This window comes from Monodon monoceros, unplaced genomic scaffold, assembly GCF_005190385.1.
Source record: "Monodon monoceros isolate NGI ecotype Baffin Bay Population unplaced genomic scaffold, NGI_Narwhal_1 Super_Scaffold_19, whole genome shotgun sequence".
Lineage (NCBI taxonomy): Eukaryota > Metazoa > Chordata > Mammalia > Artiodactyla > Monodontidae > Monodon > Monodon monoceros.
This window is the reverse complement of record NW_021703775.1, coordinates 6,033,669-6,051,449: the sequence shown is the minus strand read 5'-3', so window position 1 is coordinate 6,051,449 and position 17,781 is coordinate 6,033,669. Positions and strand designations below refer to the sequence as shown.

General features: G+C 51.0%; 1 protein-coding gene across 3 annotated transcripts in view; it reads right to left on the bottom strand.

Annotated features, from left to right (window-relative positions):
• Nucleotides 1–4,794: 4,794 nt before the first annotated feature.
• CHST10 (carbohydrate sulfotransferase 10) overlaps nucleotides 4,795–17,781 on the bottom strand; it is a 28,415-nt gene continuing 15,428 nt past the window's right edge. The window contains exons 2-6 of one of the 3 annotated variants that reach the window (XM_029232393.1): nucleotides 13,136–13,227; nucleotides 12,437–12,575; nucleotides 11,347–11,581; nucleotides 8,838–9,126; nucleotides 4,795–7,367 (exon numbers count right to left, since the gene is read on the bottom strand). In XM_029232393.1, coding sequence (XP_029088226.1) covers nucleotides 6,830–7,367; nucleotides 8,838–9,126; nucleotides 11,347–11,581; nucleotides 12,437–12,475 — 1,101 coding nt within the window. In that variant the 5' untranslated portion in view covers nucleotides 12,476–12,575; nucleotides 13,136–13,227 and the 3' untranslated portion in view covers nucleotides 4,795–6,829. The remainder of the gene's footprint in view (nucleotides 7,368–8,837; nucleotides 9,127–11,346; nucleotides 11,582–12,436; nucleotides 12,576–13,135; nucleotides 13,228–17,781) is intronic. The other 2 variants (XM_029232392.1, XM_029232394.1) reach the window with 2 other exon arrangements.

Sequence of the window (17,781 nt, the reverse complement as noted above, 5' to 3'; positions counted from 1 at the left end):
CTGTGAAGGCCTCGAGTAATGGTTTTTAAGCGGTATCCTCACCAGCCACAAAGCACCACTTCAATGTGAGGCAGCTGGAGCTCATCACCAGGAACAAGGGTGGGAACAGGGGGCCCTACTTCCTTTCTTCTTCCTGTTTGTGCCCAGCTCCTCCTGTTCAGCTCAGAGGTGTATCTATCTCTCCTCCTTAAACCTCTGGACCTACAGGAGCTCATCTGGGCCTCCGGACCCTAAGCTGGAGCGGCCGATCTGCCTGGCTCAAGATGAGATTCTCATATTCTTATTTCCAAAGCGCTGTCGCCTGATCCTAATTGAACTGTCAAATGTTCACAGATCAGTTTTGCTATCATGTACAGAAGGCTCTAAAGTATATCTTACACTCAAGTTATTTTAAGAGATGAAAGAAAGGGCAAATTGTTATTGTTCTTTTCCTAAGGAAAAAGGTGACAAATAGCCGAGAAGAACATGCATGGAGAAACTGGCAGCTTTCTTGTGAGTGCAGACGTTCCTTCTTTAGCATCCCTGTCCTCCAGTTATGGGACGGGGAGGGTGGGAAGGAGAAAAGGCGCTCATGAGTCTTTAGGATGGGGTGGCGTGGAAGCAGCTTAGTTCATGACTGACTCCCAGTGAATGCTGGCAGCTGGGGAGAAGGGAGGTCCAATGCTGCTGCAGTGGTGCCAGGCGTGCAACAGGTGGGTAGCCAAGGGGGTCAGCGAGCGCTCCTGTAGAAAAACGCCATGCTCAGAACGACTGTGCTAAGTCAAGGCAGCATTCATTAAGTATTTGTTCAGGCTCAGGAGCTATGGGAATAAATGGAAACAGTCCCTGCCCTTGAGGGTCACTCGGTCGTGGGTGGGAGAAGGGGAGTGAGTGGTAGGGGGTGAAGGAGAGCAGGAGATATGAGGAGATCGATCCATTTAAAACATTCTTTCCTGTAACAGGTAACTGAACTGAGGCTTCCTTGCAGGGGGAGCAGGAGTTAGGTTTATTTACTCCTCTACCCTGTTGGCAATCACAGCAAGCCCTCAAGGGCTTTTCAGGAGAATGAGGGCCTAGTTTGTCCCCCCGACATAAACGTCGGAGGTGTGGGGAGGCTCCGCTTTTCCTAGAAACCGTACTTGCCTCTGTAATTCATCGACGGCATGTGCTGTGGGAAGAGGACAAGTGGATTGAAGTTAAAGCATGAGAGTCTGCTTGGTTCAGATACTCGCTAGTTGTATAATCTTTATACTCAAAGTGGGTTTACTGTACACAACATGTAGCTGGGTCTTTGTTTTTTTATCCACTCTGGCAATCCCTGTCTTTTAATTAGTGTGTTTTGACCATTAACATTTATAGTCATTACTTATACAGTTGGATAAATATGTTTGTAGCTTTTCTATTCATTGTGCTTGTTCTTTTTTTCCTCTGGTTTTGAACATTTTTATGTGATTCCAATTTACCTCCTCTTAGAATATCAATTATTTTCTTTTTATATTGTGTAGCACTTGCCCTCAAGTTTACAATATACATGTATAACTAATCTGAGTCCACCTTCAAATAACACTATACAGCTTCAGATGTAGTGCCCAGTCTACTGGGAAGCCATCAGAGGCATTACACTGTTACACTTCTGTGGATTTCTAGCATTTCCTTTTGACTTTTCTCAGAGTTTCCATCTCTCTGCTTACAATACCTATCTGTTCTTTCATGATGTCTACTTTTTCCATTAGAGCCCTCCACATATTAATTGGTTATTTTAAATTCCCTGCCTGAGAATTCCAACATTTGTGTCGTATCTGAGTCTGGTTCTGATGCTCTTCATATTGTTGTGGGTTTTTTAAAAAAATTATCTTTTAGCATGCCTTGCAATTTTTTGGTTAAAATCCAGACATAATGTACATCAGGTAATAGGAACCGAGGTAGAAGGCCTTTCATGTTAGGATGTACGGTAACCTGTGAGCAGCTGGGCTGTGTGTAATGTTTGCTGCAGCCATAGGTGCTGGAGGCTCCAGCTTCCTCCAGGGTCCTTGCTGCTACCTCCTCTATTGTCCCTGGGCTTCCCTAGGAACTACTCCTTAAACAGAGTCTGTGCCTTGCAGCTCTCCCAGCTGTAACTCGCAGTCATTGTACTTGATTTCTGGTGCTGTGGAGGCAAGGCGTGGGGAGGGGGTGGCATTCTACAATTGTAGCCTTAAATCTCAGTCTTTTAGTGGGCCTGTGTCTCCAGGCTGTCACCTTTACAGGTGTTTCTTAGCTGTTTTTTTTTTTACCCCTGAGGTGAGACAGGAAGGCTTGAGGGGGCTGGAATTGGGTAAATGCCCATCTCCCATGTGGGGTAAGGCTCTGGTGAAGTCTTTCACTCTAGCTAGTAGCCCTTTGTTATGGAGGGTGCTCTGGGCATAGTTCAAAATGGTTACCTTTCTCCTCTATCTGCAGAGCCAGGAGGAGACTCTTCTTTCTTGACGCTTCATCGTAAGAGTGCCTGGTAGCTCACACTCAACCTCCAGCAATTTGTCAGGATTACCACGTAAGTGACCCTACCGGTCCACGGCTCTGGTGGTTTCTGCTACAGGTAAGTTGATCTCAGCTGGGAAGCTCCGTATTCACCCATCTCATGATTCTCTGACGAGTATTAAGGAAAGGTGTTGATTTTCAGTTTTCTCAGCGTTTTTCTTGTTGTAACAATAGGAACGACAACTTCCAAGCCCTTTTTACACACTGGGCCTGAAACCGGAAGTCTAGCTGTACAACCTTGAGCAAGTCAACTCCTCTGAAGCTATTTCTCCCTTTATGATATAGTGATGATAAATCTTTTAGGCCTACTTCACGTCATTATTTACATTAAAATGCTTTGTAAATGGTAAAGCACTATACTTCCATACGGATTATTATGGATTTGTCAACATTCACCACGAATGTGGGAGTTGTCACCAGGAAATGTCTGTCAAGGCAGGAATTAAATTTCCCAGCTCCCGTGAAATTGCTGTGTGCCAGAAGGACGCAGTGAAAGGCATGTGTCCCAATGCCACAACTGGCTCATAATAATGCCCCAGTGGTCCTCCCTCCTCCTACCCTTCTCCTGCAAGCAGAGGACCATGTGACCTTTGGGTATAATGGAGCCACAAGATGGAAAATTCCCTGCCTACGAAGAACAGACCACTGGATTGTTATGTGTGCAAGACATAATCATTTTATTGTCTTTAATCACTGAAACCTTGGTTTTTGTTTGTCAGGGCAGCTGATGTTACCCTATCTAACAAAGAAACCGTTATCCTGATATTGGAGCTGCAGTTACAAAAACCTACAATTTGTGGTTTTCAAATTTCATATTCACTGGTTAGGAGCTGTGTGGCTAAAAAACAGATAATTGTGGCTGGAAAGATTGAGACTCGTGATGCTGCAGTGCAGTATTGAGTGAAACTTACCTGCGACAATATGAGTGATAAAGAGAAAACAGAAAGACTGTTGGGGAAAATGGAGGGAAAGAGGCAAAGTGCAAGCATGTATTGACTGTTCCTCTCTACTTTCTGAGGGAGGGAGGGAGGGAGGGAGGGGGAGAGAGAGAGAGAGAGAGAGAGAGAGAGAGAGAGAGAGAGAGAGAGGATTGGCTAGTTGAAATTGGCAAGCACAAAGGAAAAGTCCAGAATTTTGGGTCCTTGCAGTGTTACAACAATTGAGTTTACAGATTACAGACAACAGGAAATAAGACTGAAAAAGGCCTGTTAAGACTTACCAGGTCAACTCAGTTTTGAGGACAATACAGGTGATGGATGTGATGTTGCTGTCCAAGTCTTGTTTTAGACAGCTTCAAGATGACTGCTAATAAACTGACAGGGAGATTGGCTTGAGGGCAAGGAAGCAAACATGTAACTCCCCAGTCCTTCCTGTGTACCCGCCACCCCCAGGCCTGGGCGGCCCTGTTCGGCACTTGGCGGCCTCTGATGCGCTGCAAGCTCACAGCTCTGCTCAGCTCTGAACCCCATAACCCTGATGGATGCAGCGCCTGGCGTGTCCAAGGGGCTTGGAAGAGGTACTGTGAAATAACACATTTTATGGCAAGACAAGAAAAACTTCAATGTAAAAAAATCTTCTCTACCCTTTGGCCTCTTCTCTACCCTCTACCGTGCATTGTGTCTCTGCATTAGGCATTGACCAAACCTCCCAATCGGCAGAAACACCTGCTCAGCCATAAACAGCAACATTCCCCTAGAACCAACAAGACAACTCCTTAAAAGATAACGTTCTTTCTTAATCTTGCAAAGGGTCACAAGGACCCACCACTTTGCACCTGAAGATCTGGATTGTGTAAACTGTCAAAAGTCCATCATTTAACGTATAACCCTCTGTCTCCCAAAATTTACGTTAACTGTGCTCTGACTTCTAACGGGCAGAATAGCTCTCGGAGTTTTCTGAGAGGCTCTTCCCGGGTTATAATCCTCAATTTGTCTCAAATAAAATTTTCCATTTCCTTCTTAGATCGACGGATTTAATCTTTCATCAGCAGTACCTAGAACAATTTACATTTCATCAAAGAGGTGGCAAGGCTCTTTGTCCAAAGTTCGGCTGCATCTCGATCGTTTTCCCCTTCTCGTCCCGCTTTCTGCTGTTCCCTGCTTCTGCAGGTTCCAGTTAAATGGGCTAAGCTGGGGTTGAGTGGGGAAGTGGGGGTGGGGTGTGGTGAGGGGTAGAGGGTGAGCGGTCGGGAAACCAACATCCCCCAGTAACCCTCTGGGACCGTGTCCCCGGTCGGCGGCTCTTTCTCCCGGGACCCCTCCCCCCCCCCCCCCCCCCCCCCCCCAAAACAGAGCCACCTGGGCCCCGGCATGTGGGGATCTGCCATCTCTGCGTGCACTCAGCCTCTAGGGAAACCAAATCTCGCCTTGGCTCTGCGCATTTCACTGTTGACAGTTTCCAACATAAGACCCATGAAACTAAAATGTGTGAGAAGAAATCCAGTAAGAGAAAAGCGATCCAAGACACAAGCCTATTAAGTCAACCTAATATTATTAAACTTCCAAATTCAGGAACTGCCCTCCCTGCCTTAAGACCGCTTCTTGGAGGCAGAGTTGCTTCTCCTGTTTCTTTTTGAATCAGGCTGATGCTACTTCTGAGTGCTCACCTGCACATTACCTGCAGGGTCGCCCTCTCTAGCTGCCATCTCCTCCTTCCCCTGCCCCGCCAGGTGTCTCTCCTGAGAATGAGCTTCGCTCCACCCCACAGACACTCCTGCATCAGGTGCGGAACGATTTTAACAAGCCTCTGCTAAAACGTGATAGAAGAATGACTGATCCTGCAGCCTCTGCGTGTCAGCAGAGGGTGACGGGCCGCCACGCTGGCTGCCCCTCCGCCGGCGTGGCGGGCAGGCACACGAGCGCCTCTCCTCCACCGCCGGCTCGCCCGCAGCCATCACGCAGGCCTGCGTGCCCCTCACCGTCGCTAGGCCTTGGGGACATCGCGTCCACACAGCACCTGACCTGGAACCGCAGCCCACGGTCAGGTTGGCACGTGTTTTGTTTTGTTTAATTTCATGTTACTTTCACATTTACAAACTCAGGAAGCCACACTGAGAAAGGGACGGTGGAGGCTGCCTGGAAGAAAAGCTGGGCTCCTGGGCCCTGTGCAGCCTGGGCGCTTGGGACTTTTCGCAGGGAAACTCTCCCGTACCTCGAGGGGCCTCGCTGTCGGACGGCACCTGAAATGGTAGCCGTGGCCTGCTCCTCAGTGCCTGGAAGGTGCGTTACTGCAGCTGCCTCGGCCCAGGAGTTTATTGCTGGTGAACTTGATTATCCAACTTACAGTCCAGGATGACGGCATCATCAGAAATGGGTCCAGTGGTGCGCATTTTGCTGAGACGAAAGGAGACTGAAATGTGTAAGCTGCACTGACTGGGCAATACTGGCATGTTGCCCGTGTTTGCCGCTGGCCCCCAGGAGGGCCTGGCCTTGGGGGAGGCAGGTGGAGACCCCCCTCCCCGTGCCCATCCACACGGGACCATCAGAGACAAGAGGCAGACAGTCACCAGGGTGGACGTGCCCAAGCCCAGGGCAGCCTGAGCTCCAGCACCCGGCCAGCTCTGCCTCTTCCCAGGCTCCCTTTAAGGTCCCCAGAGATGTTCCCTTTCTCAGGTGGGAAATGTGTACACTCCCCTCACTTTGCAAAACTGGATCTCTTGGGCTGAATGAGATCATCACTTGGCAGGCAGAGGTCTGGAAATGTGGCCCAGCGGCACACAGGCATGTATTCTGAATAGACGGACTCCCGGAGAGTGCCCTCGAGTCATCCCTGAACTTCTCAGGAACAGAACAGTCGTGGAAAGAAGGGTCTGCCTCTGTGACTATAGTGGCGCCAAGATGAAACCCAGAGGTGGAATTACTCAGATTTGACCCTATCTCGGCCCCTGGGATGTGTGCAGACCACTGGCTCTTCCATCTCTCCTGAAAGCGCTGGGCGCCATGTCTACAATCCCCTGGGGACAGGCATGACCGCCCCACCGTCTGCGGGAGCTGCAGGTGTCTGACAACCGAGGGAGGTGACTCGAGGCTGTATGATTTTTCCTCCCGTCTGTTCGACTGCAAATGTTTAGTCTCTTTCCCCGCTGAGGAGAGCAAAGGCCCCATGGCACTGGGGCTGGGGTGGAGGAGGGAGGCAGGGCCCGCCGTGCACCTTCTGTCCAAACTAGGTCATAATGGTCAGGGTCCAGCTTCACTGGCCAAGGCACACCCAGGTCCATGGGAACTGAGGAGTGTTCAGGGGGAGTGTGACAGAGCAAAGTGTCATTTCTGTGCCCAGATCTCCACCTGGTTAGCCTCTGGTCTAACAAAGATACTTGAACTCACAGTCCTACACGTCAGTTTAGCAAAAAATCTGGCTTCTGATACCCAAAGAGTTTAAAGTCCCCTTCAAAACGTGCATAGAGGCGTCGGATGTCTCGTTTGCTGATACCCAGAAAGTAGTGCTCGACTTTGGTTCTGTTATACGCGGTGATGCCCGGGGGGATGGTGGGGTAAGACACCAGGTGGTCTATACCAGCCTCTTTCAAGATGTGTGGGGCATCGTCCTCCAGGGTCTCATGGTGACCGATGACACTGTACTTGATCTCGCAGGGTGCGCACAGTTCCACGTATGTCACCCAGTGGATGATGTGGTCCCCAAACTGAAGGTCCAGCCACCTATGGTTCGGATCACCCAGGTAGCGCACAAAGTCCTCAAACTGGATGCCCCTGGTCTCCGTTCGGTTCCTCCTGTACTTCCTGATGATGCCAGGGGCAATCTCGTGCCTGTACCAAGGCTCAAAGCGGGGGTTGTGAACAAACTTATCCTTAAACGCAGAAATCAGTCTCTCGAAGGGATCTCTTACGATAAAAAACTTGAAGTATGTCTTCAAGCTAAGGGAAAAAAATGAAGATGAAGAAGTTAACCTGATGCTGCTGGTGGTGCTGGCTGTGGGTTGTGAGGAAGAGTGAAGTGTGATGGCTGGAGCAGTGGCAGCCACCAGGCTGAGCCCTGTGCCAAGCGCACTGCATGTGGCTCTTACTTAATCCTCACAGCCACCCTTGGAAGCAGATCCTTTTATGAACCCATTTTACAGGCTGAGGAAATGGAGGCTCAGAGACCTTAACTGTCCAAGACCACAGTACTCATCACCCCCGGGGCTGCTGTGAAGACATCTATTTAACCCATGTTTTGTTTCACTTGAGTAGTTTGAAACTTCAGGACGAATGTTTGAAAGTTTTGTTCCTGTGCAGAAAACCGTTAAGGGCAGGAACCCTGACTGAGTTAGGAACAGCTGAGGCCTGAGAATGACTCTAAGGGTACGTCTTTAAAAACTCAATTCAAAATTTCCAGGGGAAGGAAAATGGGGGGCAGAGTAGGTGGGAAGAGGAAAGGCAGAGTGAGGCTCCAGTCTCCAGCTGGCGGAAGGGGGTCTGGGGGAGCTGCCAGTGGGGGGGTGGCGGTGCAGGGGTACCCCCGTAAAGGGCCTGTACTGACAGTGACAGAGCGACGACGACACTGCTGTGATTCCGTGCGCTCACCCAGGCCAGAGACCCTCTCAGCGCTGAAGGTCTCAGCGTGTCTACTCTCACAAAAGCCCCGCAGGATCGCTGCTGAGGGGGGTGACAGGACCGCCCTCCCCCAGGAGGGTCTCTGACCTGGCATTTGACACCTGCCTTCTAAGGCTGTACACGTTGGCAAGAGTGAGTAACCAATACGGGAAGCAATGAAAATCAAGTGGCTGAAAAGCAAGGGAGGTGAAAGATCATTCGGTGCCCTGACACTGACTAGTGTATTATATACCTGTTCCTTTTAAACCTTGTTCTACGGGGCCATACCACAGCTGTCAAGACAACTGTCCAATCAGCTAAGGAACTTTCCCGATGCCGGTCTCCCTCCTTGCCGTGGTTGGTGAGGCCTGTCTCTCTCCACCTCTGCTGGGTCCAGCCGATCCCGCCACCCCCCCAGGGGCAGCTGCCGTGAAGGCAGGCATAACACCTTGGGAGAAAATGAAAAATGAAGTGGGGTTTCCCTGCAACCCAAATCCCTTTCTTATGAAATGAAGGTCATGTTCAGTAAGAAATCCATAAAACTTAACAAAATCAGAGCAGAACAAAAACGACCACTCATTTCTATAAGACAGTTACGCAACCTTCATTTTAATAGCCTGCATGAAGGTTAGGGTGGAGAAGACATTCAGAAATTCTCACAAAGACGTGAATTTAAATGCGCTGAACGCTGGGCGTATGCCCGGCTGCCTCTCACCAACACAAACCAGTAGCTCTTGGAGCCATCTGGGAAACACGGCAAGTACAGAGCCGAGCCTGCGGGGTTTTATCAGCATCCCCCTCCCCTGCTCCTACCGCTTCTGAATTTCTGCATCGCTGAAGGAAGAGAGACGCGGGAGGCCGTTCTTCTCGTGGTCGTGCACCACGCTTTCAGGGATCTCTTCGATGGAAGGAAAGGCTCCTGGGAGGCAAACAGGGAGAGGGCGTGTTGGGGATGCTGCCTTTAAAGACAGATGCCCGTCTCGAAGCCCGGGCCCGCGTTCCCCATGGGCCATCCCAGTATCCACGTTTAGGTCTTTGAATTTCAACTGCTTCTGCGGGCAGGATGAGAGTGAAGAAAAGCTTCTGGTGATCCACAGGCCATCTGGAGGAAACAGACGAGTTAGGAGGAGGGAGAGGGAGGGAGCAACGGCTACAGCAACGAGCACCTAAATCGGTCACAATCTGCCACAAAAGAAAGACCGGTGCCTGCAAGCAGAATGCCCCAAACCTGCAATACTGACTCTGCTCTGGAACTGGGGGAACTGCCAGAGAACTGGGACCATGAAACCCACAGCCAGCAGAAATAGAGACACAGAGGTAGAGACCAAATGTATGGACACCAAGGGGGAAGCGGGGGTGGGTGGGATGAACTGGGAGACTGGGACTGACATACAGACGCTATTGATACTAAGTATAAAATAGGTAACTAATGAGAACCTGCTGTACAGCACAGGGAACTGTACTCAATGCTCTGTGGTGACCTAAATGGGAAGGAAATTCAAAAATGAGGGGATACATGTATACGTACAGCTAAGTCATTTTGCTGTACAGTAGAAACTAACACAACATTGTAAAGCACCTGTACTCCAATAAAAATTAATTAAAAAAAAAACAACACAACAACACACTGCTGATCCATGCCCGCAGCTCGGGCCCGTCACTCCCAGCATGACATCACCCAGGCCTAAGAGGTTCCTAGGTAACCTCACAGCATCCCAGACTGGCAGTGGCCAAGAAGTTTGGTGCTGGACAAGTCAGGCTGATGCTGTGCGAGTGATGTGATATATTCGAAGCACGGCTCAGAGGAGGACGCGGGGTGTCTAAGGAGAAGGCAGGGCAGGGCCGAGAGCCACAGCTCCTGGTCCAGGCTGCAGAGTGGAACCTGGGAGTTATCCTAGGGTTGGAGGGGTGGGCAGGTGCTTCACTCTTTTCTCAACTTAGACAAGTGGAAATAAAGCATCATTGAGCTGGGGTGCTAGCCCTTCATGTGCATCTTTGTGTTAACCTTGCCATGTTAAACTCAGAGTCCGGCAGGGAAGGATCTCTGTTGGGCCATCTAAGCAGTGATCACAGCCTCCTCAGAATATTTAAGCCCCGATCCAGAACCCTGTGCTAATAAGTACAGTGGACGGATGGCTATAAAACAAGCAAGATGCACATTTGCTCTCAAGGGGCCAACAGAGGAACCAGCTCTGTGGATCTGCACCTGGACCTGCTCTGGTACCTGTCGCCATGCAGGTGCACCTACGGACAGCTGAAGGCAGCCCCGGGACTGTCCTTCTCCTATCACATGGCCTGGCGAACCGCTCCCGTCTCTATCCCGCCCGCATCAACGGGTTCTTCTTCTTCAAAGTCTGATGCGTTACACAGTGGTAGCAAATCTGTAAGACTTTTGTACGTTTGTTGTTTTAAATCTGATTTGTAAACTCATTGTCCGATGTCAAAAATCCAACGTACTGCCTGATTACTCAAGAAGTGCACTGATTATAAGCGGAAGATGAGGTGGGTGTCTCCCTTTTCTTCCCCAACGAACCAGGGAAGAGGCCGAATGACACCCAACTCCGACACCACCTCTGAGAGCAGCGGCAGGCCTGGGGGGCCGCGGGACGGAGAGGCCAGGGCCATGTCCCATGGGGCTCCGAGGTCTGATTCCTGATCCAGGAGTCACACGGCTGTCTACGGGAACTATGTTTCTTTTGAATCTGCATTTAGCAGAGCCCATAATTATCCTGGGTCAGTTCAGAGTAACTGGAGTTTAAACAAACACAGTGTCTGAAAAGAGTGGTGAGGAGTCAAAGCCTGTGGTGCATGAGGGCACTCTCCAATGATCTAATTTGTTCCCGAGTGAACACCAGATTTCCTGAAGCAGGCGGATTAAACCTCCGAATATGGATGCTCAGTGTAAGATGGGGACGACTGCAGGTGGGGAGGCCCCCAGACCCACCAGTGTCTGGGTGTGGGTCCTTCTCAGCACAGGAGGGCAGCCATGAGGATAGCTGCTGGATGGCCCAGTCAGTGTGGAGCCCTGACCTCCCAGGACAGAGTGAGTGACTCGCAAGAATCAATGCAGGGACTCTGAAGAGAGGCAACGGGACCAACCGGGCAGGCAGAGTTAGGGGAGCCAGGAGGCCCTGACCGTGGGTAGGGAGCGCCTGGGTGAACCCCACCAACTTCTAACGCGGACACGAACAGGAGAAACGCCGGCACGCTGTCTGTGAGTCACCGGCCCGGCCCGGGCTCCCCTCTCGGCCGCCCTCCCCCACTCCCCCGCCCTGGCCCCGGCCAGCCTCCCTGCAGACCCCGAGGCCCAGCGAGGACGCACCGTTCAGCACGATCAGCACCTTCTTCCACTGGGTGTTGCCCACTTTGGGCGTCTGGCAGAAGAGGATCTCGTGCTTGTCACACACGAATATCCGGTCGAGGACAAACTTGGAGACGGCGGTGTGTGACAGGTTCCTCAGGGTGTCCTCCCTGCACACGTTTCTGACGAGCTCCAGGCGTTGCATGTAGACCAAGGGTTGAACGAGCCGCCCTCCCGGCAGCCTATTCCCGGTCAGCTGCAGGGAACGGAGACAAAACGGGCACAAGGGCTTCATTAGCAGAACGGGGCGTGCCGGGCATTAACTCACGGAGGCCGGAGCCTGGGGGCTGTCGCCACAGAAGCAGCAGGACGGAGGGCGTGAGTCAGCGCTGCGGCCCGGGGTTCAGGCTGCGTGGATGCGCTGGACCATAGTGCAGCCAGAGACGGCTGACCCTGTCCCCTCATCCTCAGCTTGGACAAACCGCGGGGGCGGGTGGGCTGTCTGCCTGTCGCTGTGCTGATGGCACAATGGCAACGGCAGGATATCCTCCGTTCAGCGATCTGAGGGAAGGCCAGCTTCTGCCCCCTCGCTCTCCCTCCATGTGACCTGAGTGTAAGTATGTGGCCTGGACCTAAGAACTTGCTGTCTACACAGGCGGTGGCTGTTTTGAAGATAACCTGGCACATTGGTGTATCTGGTTTATTAATTTAAGAAAACACCTTAGGTCATTGAGTGTGGGTTTTAAAAAAGCAGGCACCGTTATTCCACTTCCTCAGGGCTAAGCACACCATTACGTTTCTCTGACATGCGGCTTCAGGTGAGGAGAGGGGCTCTGCCTGGCCGTCAGGTCAGTGGTACCAGTGGTTTGGCTGCTGTGAGCAGGCGATGGAGCCCATCAGCACTGGTTCTGCTCTGAGGAGTCACGAGACCAGGTGAGAAGATCCGCGTGAACTGCGGGGTGAAGGCTGTGATGTCAGAAACCCAGGGCTGTGCTGTCCAGACTTGGCTGGATTCTTTCTGTTGACCTTACGTGCAGCTCATGGGCAGGACTGTCCCTTCTCTGAGTTTAATTCTGGGCTGATAAACATCTTTAGAGCTGGCTCTCCTCACCTCATTTCTTCCTGCACGAGGGCAACCTGAACCTTCCATCCAGACCCGGCACAGGGGCCAGCAGGGGGAGAAGGGGGTCTCAGGAGTGCGCCCCTCACCTTGGCAGGGGGACGATTAGGAATTTACGTGCAAAAGGAGCCTGGGGAGAAATTGGAGTCAGAGTGTCAAGGAAGGTGAGCACGGGGAGAGGTCAGCGGCCCTGGGCCCTGCTGCTAACGCCCCGTGACCCTGGATGATTAGCTTTCTTCCTACCCTCAGTTCTCTCATCCACACTGCCCAGAGGCTGGACTAGCTGCCCCGTAACTCCAAAGTTCCAGGATTCCCAGGATTCGGGGGCAGAGACCTCTTCCCCTGGTTTCCTCCCGACTCGCCCAACATCCCCAATCCACCCATCACAAAGCTCATTCTCGGCTGGGCGGGAACTCAACACAGTCAACACTCCAGAGCACCCATGATGCACAAGGCCCACCGACCATGACTCCCCCGGCCAGACACTAAAAGCAAGCGGAAAGGTGCAGAAGCAGCGACTCTAAAGCTCAGCATGACAGTAGGTGGAAACCAGCTGATGAGGGCAGGGAGGGAGGGGAGGCTGTTCCCCGTGATGGGGGACCCGCTGGGGCCAGAGGGGTGAGTAGGTGAGAGGGAGACGCCAAGGAAGAATGGGTAGAGGGGTCAGTGCCGCGGCCTGGCTGTGCCCACCTTCAGCTCCTCAGGGAAGTGCGTCTCTCTCAGCGACCTCCCCGCGTCAGGCGCGGCGGTCAGGAACAGAAACTCCTGCTTGGCACTGTAGGCTAGGAGACATAGAGAGGTTAAAACGTCTTCCCATGGAGGGGGCAGACACTCCGATCAGTGCCACAGCCCAGAGGCCCCAGGAAGAGACCCGCACAAACACACCCAAGTGATAGCTGACAAGGCACAAAAGCAATGTGGTGGGGCATCTTTTCAACAAATGGTACCCGAACAACTGGACGCCCCCAGACAAAGAAGGAGCCTTTCCCTAAACCTCACCCTTTATTTGGGATTAGCACTTAAATGTGAAACAAAAAACTATAAAACTTCTTAAAGAGCATAGGAGTAAATCTTGGAAAAACTGATAAACTGAATCTCATCAAAATTTAAAACCTTTGCTTGGCAAAGACCCTACGACGAGGATGGAAAGACAAGCTACAGACTGGGAGAAACTATCCACAAACCACACGTCTGACCAAGGACTGGCACATCTAGAATATGTAAAGAGCCCTTAAATCTCAACAGTAAAAAAAAAAACAAAACAAAAAAAACCGCAAACAATCCCATTCAAAAATGAGCGAAACAGGAACAGACATTTCACCAAAGAGGATCTAGAGGTGGAAAAGGAACATATGAGAAGATGTTCAACGTCATTAGTCATCAGGCAAATGCAAATTAAGACCACAGTGAGATACCACTGCACACCTAGCAAAATGCCTGAAACAAAGACCAGTGAAAGCTCCAAATGCTAGTGAGGAGGCAGAAAAAGGAATCACTAACACATGGCTGGTGGGAATATAAAATGGTACAGCAGCTCTCAGAAACTCTAGAAGAAGCAGTTTCTTCAAAAATTAAGCATTCAAATACAGTATGACCCAGCAACTGCATTCCTGGGCGTTTATCCCAGAGAAATGAAAAATTATGTCACAAAAACCTATACACGAATGTTCACAGCAGTTTTACTTATAATAGCCACAAACTGAAACAACTCAGCTATCCTTCAACAGGTGAATGGTCAATCAAACACTGGTACCTCCATACCATGGAATAGTACTCAGCACTAAAAAGGAACAAACTATTGATACACACAATAAATTGGATGCATCTCCAGGTGACCATGTTGAATTTAAAAGGCCAATCCCCAAAGGTCATATACCATATAAAACATTCTTGAAAGGACAAAATGATGGAGAGGAGAACAGATTAGTGGTTGTCAAGGGGGGGAGGGGGCAGGGGTGGGGGAGGGGGAAAGGGAGGTAGGTGTGGCTACAGAAGGGCAACCGGAGGGATCCTGGTGGTGGTGGAGATGTTGTGCCTCGTGACTGCATCCTTGCCAATACCCTTCTTGTGGCTCTGCACTGTGGTTTTGCAACGTGTTACACTGGGGCAAAAGAGTAAAGGGTACATCGGACTCTCTTGTACAACTGCACGTGACTCTACAACGATCTCAAAATTAAAAGTTTAATTAGGAAAAAAAAGCCAAGTCAGCAGTCTAGTTAGTGCTCACACATTATTTTTGAAATTTATGGAACTGAAATCAGACTAGAGGAGTCTTAAAGAACGCTACACCAGAGTAATCGTTTACAACAAACTGATTTGGGGGAAAACCTTCAGGTAGAATTTGAAGGTAACTGTCAGACCTCTACAATCAAAGAAACATTGCTTTCAAAGTTTTGCAAAGCCTGGAAACATAATTTGAATAAAAAAGTAGTTATCAAAGAAAAGCACAGAAATTAGCATAAAAAAGCATAAGCAAAGACGTATTTCACTTTGTTAAAAACATCAAAACCAACTCCTCTTGGGTCATTACTACCTACACTTTGCAGGCTCTACTGCAGCCTCCCCGCCTTCAGTCTGGCTGTTAAAGACTCCCGCTCCCTAGCCAGCCCCGCCATGAACGAGCCCCACCCTGACGTCCTCCCAGTGCAGAGGGGAGAAACCCATCCTCCCAGAGCCCCGTCAATAATAATAACCCATCTCCCACCTCTCATGCCTCTGAGCTCTCCGACTCCAATAGAAATCTCGGCCACACACCTCTATGAATCCCACGGAAATCTTTTCTCCTTTTCCCTGTGTTTGAGTTGAAATGCAGCCCTAACCACAGGTGCGCACAGGAGCTGCTCTGCACCTGCCGTGAGGACAGGAGGCACCACGGACCGCGTGAAGACAGACAGGGCAGCAGCACCCTTGGCCCCAAGGCTCCGGAATGCACCCCGAGGGCCACGAGGCCAGCGTCCAACCTCCTCCTCCTCCGCAGCCTCACCTTCGAGCACCAACGTGCTCAGGGAAATGGCACCTTCCACTCCTATCTGGTCACCTCATGTGCCAACATCTCTGACCAGCACAGCGATGCTCAGCACTTCCACCGGCCGCACGGGTTCCCAGAAACCGAAGTTTCCTTAATGACGTATTAGATGGACAACGTAGCGTGAATTATAAACAACTGACTTAACAGTGAATTTTTGAAAGGCGCCTATTCCACACACTCGGAAGCATCCAGAACGGGCTCTGGTAGCTGTGGGACAGCTCACCTTCCAGCCACACATGTTGGCTATTCGTCCGCCAATTTTTAACTGTTTTTTTTTTTTTTTTTTACCTTGAACATCCTGGTATTTGCTCCCCAACTCCCCTCGAACCCAATTCAACTAGATTCAAATAAAACCGATAGCACACCTTATGTTTGGTTCTGCTTTCCCACTGCTTTGCTGACAACCACATATTTTCAGCGGGTGCTGCTGTCGCCACTGTGATCAAAGGGCAGATCCCTACCCCACCCTGAACCCCAGGGGCGAGACACCAGCTTCAGGCCCAAGGATCCTGATCAATAGGTACCATCAGCTGTCTTCATAACATGAGCTCGCTTTCCTTAGAGACATCATTATATTTGTTTTACAAAATGTCTTTAAATTTGCCACGTGCAGTACTGCTTTGTTTTTCTAGACAGGCTAGCATCCCCTCAGCTCCCTGACCTCTCTGTGTGTCCAGCTGCCCAGGGTCACCACTGCATCACACGCTGGGCAGGGGGCATGCAGACATCGCATCACAGGTTTTGACCTTAAGCGGCTAGCAGCTGAGCTGAGACACAAGATTAGGAAGAAAATCAGTGTCTACACGCACACACCAGATTCACATTCTGTGTTCAAGTCTCAACACACCATGCCATCAAACTCCCACCACTGAATGGGATTTATTTCCCTATGACAAAGTCTAGTTCAAAACGACACTGAAATCTGTTAAAGAAGGATTCACTGTGGCTTCACTGCTGAGCCAAAGAGAGACCACCACTCACACACACTCACTCACACACACACTCACACTCACACACGCACACACACACGGCTTTAAACAGCAGCTCAAGACAAATGTGCTCTTCCTACCCACTGGGTGGTAAGGAACTCATTAAGAACACGTAGGTGAGGGCTTCCCTGGTGGCGCAGTGGTTGAGAGTCCGCCTGCCGATGCAGGGGACACGGGTTTGTGCCCCGGTCCGGGAGGATCCCACATGTCTCAGAGCAGCTGGGCCCGTGAGCCATGGCTGCTGAGACTGCACGTCCGGAGCCTGTGCTCCGCAACGGGAGAGGCCACGACAGTGAGAGGCCCGCGTACCACAAAAAAAAAAAAAAAAAAATAGAACAGGTAGGTGAGAACTGGATGCTGGAACAGAGCCCACTTCCCAGGGGACAGAGCTGGAAGGAGCTGCCCATAGACACTGAGAGCACCCAGCTCCCTGAACACTGAGGCCATGGATCTGCTGCCCACTTTACAGGGATGGAACTTCCCCACACAGGACACCGCTGTGTGTTAGTTACTTCTTTGTGATGACAGTTCACAGTGGGCTTCTGGTTCAAAAGCAAAAACACTGAACGTGAGTAAAATAAACTCCAACACATGAGGAAATCTCTCATGGCCACACATTTACCAACCTCCCCGGTTTCCTGTAGGAGCCCGAGATCCACTGTGGGGGTGAGATGCCTCTCAAGACAGAGGGGACCCGAGGCCTGAGCCACAGTACTCCAGGGGGCTGAGGCCTGAACTTCTGGGGGGCCCGCTCCCTGCTCAGTCACCCAGGCCAGCAAGACACCATGCATGTGGGCTCACTTCCTGCACCCGAACCCAGCCAGCAGACACCCGCCTTCATGATCGCAGCCAGGGACTTGGGGACAATTAGATAAGATCTGTGTGGTCGAGAAAGGCTGGGTTATGTTTGAGCCCAACAGCAAAGGGTTAGGGTTAGGGTTAGGGTTTAGGGTTAGGGTTAGGGTTTGGGGTTTGGGGTTTGGGGTTAGGGTTAGGGTTAGGGTTAGGGGTTAGGGTTCAGGTTCGGGTTCGGGTTCGGGTTAGGGTTCAGGGTTAGGGTTTAGGGGTTAGGGTCCTCACTCTCAGTCCACAGCACGACACAGGGTTAGGGGTTAGGGGTTAGGGTTCGGGTTCAGGGTTCAGGGTTCAGGTTCGGGTTCGGGTTCGGGTTAGGGTTCAGGGTTAGGGTTAGGGTTCAGGGTTCAGGTTCGGGTTCGGGTTCGGGTTCGGGTTAGGGTTGGCGTTAGGGTTTAGGGTTAGGGTTAGGGTTAGGGTTCGGGTTCGGGTTAGGGTTTAGGGTTAGGGTTCGGGTTAGGGTT